Source organism: Solanum pennellii, chromosome 10 (assembly GCF_001406875.1).
Source record: "Solanum pennellii chromosome 10, SPENNV200".
Taxonomy (NCBI): Eukaryota; Viridiplantae; Streptophyta; class Magnoliopsida; order Solanales; family Solanaceae; genus Solanum; species Solanum pennellii.
The window spans coordinates 57,606,407-57,613,111 of record NC_028646.1 but is presented as its reverse complement, the minus strand read 5'-3'; the positions used below and the strand labels follow the sequence as shown (position 1 = coordinate 57,613,111).

The window sequence follows — 6,705 nt, the reverse complement described above, 5'->3', positions numbered from 1 at the left end:
GGGTGGGGGTGGGGGAGTTAATTAGAAGAGTTAATTTTATATTCTTAAAATTATTTTTGGATTTTTAAAAAGAACTTTTAAAAAAATTGAATTTGACAGCCACGTGTCGTTGTTTCATTGGTATATTTGTTATATATTTGTGTTTGTATTTCACGCATTTTTATTTTTCTGGTGATAGACATTTTGTGTCTAATTGAAATAAAACTTTTAAGGTTAAAGTGTTCAATGGGTACTAGCTTCAATTGAGGTGTCTAAATAAATTATGCGAACAACTTTAAGGGGCTACAAATGACTTAAGCCTATATATATAGATTGGTAGTTTAGTATAGATATATGAGTTTTTTTAATAAATTGGACAGTTCAACAGCAGATGAATTGGGCTTTATGTCATACAATCCGGCCCATTAAGGTGAAGTGATGTAGTTCAATTCCCAGCCACATTTTACATTTGTTCTTCTTCCTCACAAGGAACCAGAAGTGAGTTTTGAAGACGAAAAAATGTCCATGGCTTCTTCCTTGCTTCTCTCTCCACTTTCTTGCCCTACTCTTGCTAATAATCCCTCTCATATTGTACTCCATAAATCAACTTTCCTTCCCACCCCCAATTTCTTCTTTTCAGATTCTCTTCATAGACCCAACGCCGGCGTTCGAGGATATTCTTACAGCTCTCCGGTAGCCCAGTCTTTCAACCATATACCCAAACAGTTCAGACAAGACTATCTCAAAGATGGACGTAAGTGACCTTGTCCAATTTTCAAACGCAACCCTAATTTCGCACCTTTGTTTGTATTGAAATGAAATGCTTTTGATTATTTACTAGTTTGGGGATTGAGAATTGAGATTTTGTTAATTCACATTATTTACCTTGGAAACACTTTTTTTTTTTTAAATATTTTCCATCTCGGAGATCTTCTTAGGCCTCGTTTGTTTTATGATCATTTGTTTTTATTAAGATTAAGAAAATCTCAATATGGATATTTTGAACTGCATTAAAATTTAAATGTTTAAATCTACAACAACAATAATATACCCCGTGGTTTGGTGAGGATAGAGTGTATGCTAACCTTACTCCTACCTTGTGGAGGTAGAGAGGTCTTTTCCGGAAAACCCTCGGCTCTACTGAAGAAAACAAAGTAGTAATGGAAAGGAAGAATATCAGTGAAGAATAGAAAGGCAACATTTTGGAAAAGTTTGAGCAACATATTGTAAAATCACAAAGAAAAAGGGGGAGAGAACGAGAGAATTACTTTATGGGTGTCTTTGGTAGGGAGGAAAATGTGCTCCTAGAAAATAAGTGTTTTTCTTACTTATTTCTTGTTGTTCGGTTAGTAAGAAGAAAATATTGTTCGAAGAGCATTTGAATATAATTTGGTCATATACTATGACACTCACTATTTAACACGAACTTGGACCCCGACCAGAACTGAACCCAACACCGACCCAAAACATGACCCAAGCTCGGGACCCGATCCTAACAAAGACCCCGACTCAGAAAGTGATCTTTGACCCCACCCTAGCCTAACCTTGCCCCGACAACCAACCCCAACCACGACCTTGACCCGAATCAAGATCTAAGATTCAACCCCAAGCCAGGACCCGACCTTGACACCAAGTCGGGATTCGGTAGAGTTTCAAGTTAGGGCTGGGAGTTAAGTCCTAGGTCAAGGTTAGAAGTTGGGTCAGGGTGGTAAGGTTGAAAGAGATTTTGGAAAATATTTTCCTTTATGTAGGGATTTCATTTTCCTTAAATTGGAGGAAAATAAGTCCATTTGGAAAACATTTTCGGAACATTTTAAGTGATCCAAACATTTCTGTGAAGTGTTCTCCTTCATACTGAACACTCCCTATGTGTTTTCAAGTTGGAAAAGAATGTATGTTTCAGAAATCTTTGGTCGTCATTCAAGTGAATCTGGTATTTGTGGAATGGTCCTTTGCACTCGTACTGCTGTTTCCTTGTTCTTCTCTACTCTAATTTTTCAATTTACTGTGTTCGTGTTGTTTATATCTTCTTTTTACTATTATTTGTGAAGATGCTGCTCTTAATCATGTATACTATCCTTTTGTAGTACTGAACAACTATAAGAATGCCCCTCAGTATCTTTACGGCCTTTCTCCGTCACAGATGGATATGTTCATGACAGAAGATAACCCAGCCCGGCGACAGTCGGGAAGCGTCACTGAAGTAAGTTCTTTTTTATACTCATTTCTTGATTAGTTTCCATGTATTTTAATGGCTTCATGATGTCAGGTGTGTTAAATTTGTTTAAATATCCCATTGCTAAGTCTGTGTTCTTACAAAAAAAAACATTTAATATATTTTGATTACAGGAGAATATATCTTCATCCCATAACTATCTGAAAAATGGTGGAATGTGGAGTATGTCAGGCATGAATAAACAGGGCCCTTCAACATGCAGCATGAGCGTCAGCATGTACGGAGGAGGAGGAGCAAGATCTGATAGATCCCCAACTGCGCCTCCTGATTTGCCATCTTTGCTTTTAGATGCTAGAATTGTCTATCTGGGCATGCCTGTATTAACCTTTTCCTAGATCTTGCCTCCCTTTAAGTGGTTGCATGCATTTTACATTTGCACTGTCCTTATTCTGATTCTCATATTGGTTTACCGTTATATTGCCACAGATTGTAGAAGCTGTTACAGAGCTTATTGTTGCACAGTTTATGTGGTTGGATTTCGATAATCCAACAAAGCCCGTATACCTATATATAAATTCATCTGGTACCCAGGTAAGACAGTGTGCATCCAATTTAATTTCTCCGAATAAATTTAGTTTCTGGAACAAGGTAAGATGAGAAGTGTAGAATGATTTATCAAGCTATTCTTTCATTTTGGTAGCTTATATAATTGGAGGATAAGATGAGTTATCAAAGACACTCATAGGGAGGGTTGGATGATTGATCTTAGGATGACACACCGTGGCAATTGCACATAGGGATCTGGGAGTCTTATTTGTCTACCAAATGACAATAACCTCACATGCAAATGAATTATGAATAATAACCTTGAAAATGTTTGTATCCATCTGCATTCTTGCATACATTTTATATTCAAATATGTCCATGCATCATAATATTAATCTCAGAGGTAGATATATGTTGTACGAATCGTATCAGTGAAAACTTCAGATATTGATACCATGCATATGTATATGCTTTAATACAGTATTCACATACACAAATAATTTATTACTGTATACATGTTATATGCATCTACACATTTTTGAGATGTGGTCTACATGCAATATGTAAAATATTTTCTTTCTCAAGAAGTTATGTATTGCATAGTCCATATTTCTGTACTAGATATGTACTTGCTGCATCGTATGTCTGCACAAGACGGTACATTCTTCCTGAAGTAAGGATAACATATTTTGGTTTTGCTCAATATGATTTATCTGGCTTTCAAATTCCTAACATAAATTGGGATCACTGATTTGCTAATCCAGAGAATCATCTCACACTAGCCAAATGCTATAGAGGATGTGTTTCCTGGGCCGAAGTCATCCAAGAATCATAAAAAATCCATGTCATTCCATTTGTTGACCGAACATACATGTTATACTTGGTTAATATTTCCCTGCTGCTGATGTACTCTTGCTTTCCCCAGAATGACGAAATGGAGACTGTCGGTTCTGAAACAGAGGCATATGCCATTGCTGACATGATAAGAGTAAGCATCTCTAGACTTTTATGTTTACTTATTTTATTGTGATATTGAGTTTAATGTTTGAACTTGATGTTTACTTATGTTGGTCGTGATATTGAGTAAGTATCTCAGTTGAATTTTAGAACAAATAATGAGAAATTGAACAAAGCCACCCTTAGTCTCCATAGCAGTAAAACATCAATGGGAGAACAATTTGATGCATCTTATCTATCTATATGTTTCCCAAGACTGCGATCTTTATTCATCTGACTTATTACTTGTGTGTTTTTAATTGTCACTAGTACTGCAAATCAGATGTATATACGGTAAACTGTGGCATGGCTTTTGGTCAAGCAGCAATGCTTCTGTCACAAGGAAAGAAAGGGTTCCGTGCTGTGCAGCCAAATTCATCTAGTAAGGCTCAACTTTTCACCCTCATTATCTTGATTCTCACACTGGCAACTGTATGATCATATGATCTTCTGTGTTTCTAATTCATAGTTGGTACCAATGATAGACGGGAGCCACATATTTTTGCTTAAGGGTGTGTATCTATCACAACATGACGAACTGAATCACTATTTAACTTGACACGTCCATGGTGTGAGGATGGTTTCTAAAAATTGCTTCTCAACTGTACTATCACACAAGTGCTGTAGTGTAGACAGAAGTTGCTATACTTCATTTTAGCGGTAAGGCACAAGTATCCCTAGACTGTGACCGGAATCCCAGATACACACCTTAACTAAACTAAGGTCCTATTACCCCATGAACTCACCTTGATTTTTTATAATTTTGTACACCTTTTGACTTATGGAACACTCCGTGTCTCCACTTTGTTGAGGGGTGTGGGAGATATTTGGAGGCTGCGTAGGCCAAAAAGATATTTCTTTTTTTTTTTTGGGGGGGGGGGGTTAATAGGGCCTTTACTTTAGTTAAGGTGTGTCTCTGAAATTTCGGTCATAGTTTAGGGGTACTTGCGCTTTATCCCTTCATTTCATAATAACTTTTTGTAATTCATCAATCCTCTATTCCTCTGCTACATTCTTCATTTCCTCCATCCTCCTCATATATGCTTTCCTTTTTTATTTTTTGGTTGGTGGGAGGAGGGGTTTAGGTTAGAAGCTGAACAATTGTTTTTGGTGACTCATGATAACTATCTTCTATGTACATCATTCAAAGACCTCCACACTCATGCCTGCCAAATTTATTCTAGTTTTCAGTTTTTACTGCTTTTGATATTCACACTATTGATGGATTGCAGCCAAATTGTATTTACCCAAGGTCAGCAAATCCAGTGGATCACCGACAGAGTTGTGGATAAAGGTTATTCTTTCTCTCTAGCTATGTCCATGTGTATATGTGCATCATAAACAGTAATGAAATTGCTCGTTGAAGTTAAATTTTGCGCATATGGATCACATAAGGTTTGCAATGTGTTCGGTGACACCTGCCTATCCCGGTCTGTCATTTGTGACTAAAGTATTCTGCTACTTTGTCACTGTATATGTGCATCATAAACAGTAATGAAATTGCTCGTTGAAGTTAAATTTTGCGCATATGGATCACATAAGGTTTGCAATGTGTACGGTGACACCTGCCTATCCCAGTCTGTCATTTGTGACTAAAGTATTCTGCTACTTTGCCTCCACAGGCCAAAGAACTAGAATCAAACTCAGAGTATTACCTTGAGCTATTATCAGAAGGAACTGGAAAACCAAAGGAAGAAATAAAGAAAGATATCCTACGGCCTAAATATTTCAGGGCGCAAGAGGCCATTGACTATGGCCTTGCAGATAAGATAATTAGTTCAAGTGACGATGCATTTGACAAACGGGTAAATTTACTTTGAGATATTTTCCAACTACTATGCTGGCTTTCTTGTTTCATGCCGTTCACATTGATATTTTTTGTAATCAGAACTATGAAGAGATGCTCATCCAATCTAGAATGTCGAGACCAGGTGCTCAAGCTGCTCCCTCCGGGTTCAGGTGAATGAAAGAGTGATAATGATCCTGAACTTTCAGAAACAACTGATGTTCCTGTCTAGTTCTGAGGATCAAAGTGTCTGGTTACTTGTCTGTGCACCCATGGTATAAAACTGGGTATATGATTTTACGACTATCGTGCAGTGGTTGGTGAAAAGTATTTACAATGTCAATTTTGTGTACCAGTATAGAATCAGATAGTGATGGTGCATGATATAAATGAATTTTCTTATTCTTGTATCAGATCATTTGTCACTTCACAGTTTTAGTTATTTCTTTATCTCTACGTATTTCTTTTTAAAGTTTATTCTTTTTCCACTAAATTCATCCCTTTTGCTATAGTATCATTTTGTTTCATATCCTGTAACTACAATTGCGGACCTAGGTAGAGGAGGAAAAAGGAAAGCAAGAAGATAACAGGAAAAAAATAGATGGATAAGCATCCAAAATAGAATTGAGAAGTGTTATAAAACAAAAGATAATGTAGTAAAATTAAGAAGAAAGATGAGAATATCCATTGTCGTATTTTCTTTTCTCTTACTCTTGTCTTATATATATATATATATATAACAGTGTTGTATTTTCTTTTCTCTTACTCGTCTAGTGTGAGTTACCTTTGTTATGTGGTTTGCAAGTTATTATAAATGAGTAGATGTTTGATTTTGTGCGCATCCAAAGGGTAGAGGCTGCGGATTCCCCTTGTCATAGGAAAAATAATATATATATATTCTTCATATACTTGGATTACAAGGAGCTGTTTGGTAGCTGGTTAAAACTCAACCTAAAACATGCATGAATAATTTGTTTATTACTTTTATACATTGTTTGGTTTGTGAATGAATACAAATTATTCATGTTTTAATTTTATACAATGCTTGGTTGGTAGGTTTCAAATATTGCATAAAATTTATTCATGTATTAATTTTATACTGTGTTTGGTTGTGCTTTAGTAATTTTACACAAATTAATAGTCATATAACTTGAGGAAATCTCTGTCTAATTCTATGCATGGTAGAATGTCGAATAAATTGTATGAGTATATACATGGATTA

At 36.1% G+C, this 6,705-nt stretch overlaps 1 protein-coding gene across 1 annotated transcript; it reads left to right on the top strand.

The window, feature by feature from the left end:
- The first annotated feature begins 439 nt into the window (after nt 1–439).
- On the top strand, nt 440–5,889 carry LOC107002374 (ATP-dependent Clp protease proteolytic subunit-related protein 1, chloroplastic). Its single transcript, XM_015200364.2, has 9 exons — nt 440–733; nt 2,067–2,182; nt 2,329–2,532; nt 2,642–2,746; nt 3,627–3,689; nt 3,968–4,079; nt 4,930–4,991; nt 5,320–5,502; nt 5,586–5,889. The coding sequence occupies exons 1-9, from the start codon at nt 499–501 to the stop codon at nt 5,658–5,660; spliced, it is 1,155 nt and encodes a 384-aa protein (XP_015055850.1). The 5' UTR covers nt 440–498; the 3' UTR covers nt 5,661–5,889.
- The last annotated feature ends 816 nt before the right edge of the window (nt 5,890–6,705 follow it).

Excerpts from the sequence above, each read along its gene's own strand:
- LOC107002374 (XM_015200364.2), top strand. The coding sequence starts at position 499 with ATGTCCATGGCTTCTTCCTTGCTTCTCTCTCCACTTTCTTGCCCTACT. Across the intron at positions 2,533-2,641 it reads TTGTCTATCTGGGCATGCCT|ATTGTAGAAGCTGTTACAGA; the intron begins GTATTAACCTTT and ends ATATTGCCACAG. Across the intron at positions 4,080-4,929 it reads TGTGCAGCCAAATTCATCTA|CCAAATTGTATTTACCCAAG; the intron begins GTAAGGCTCAAC and ends GATGGATTGCAG.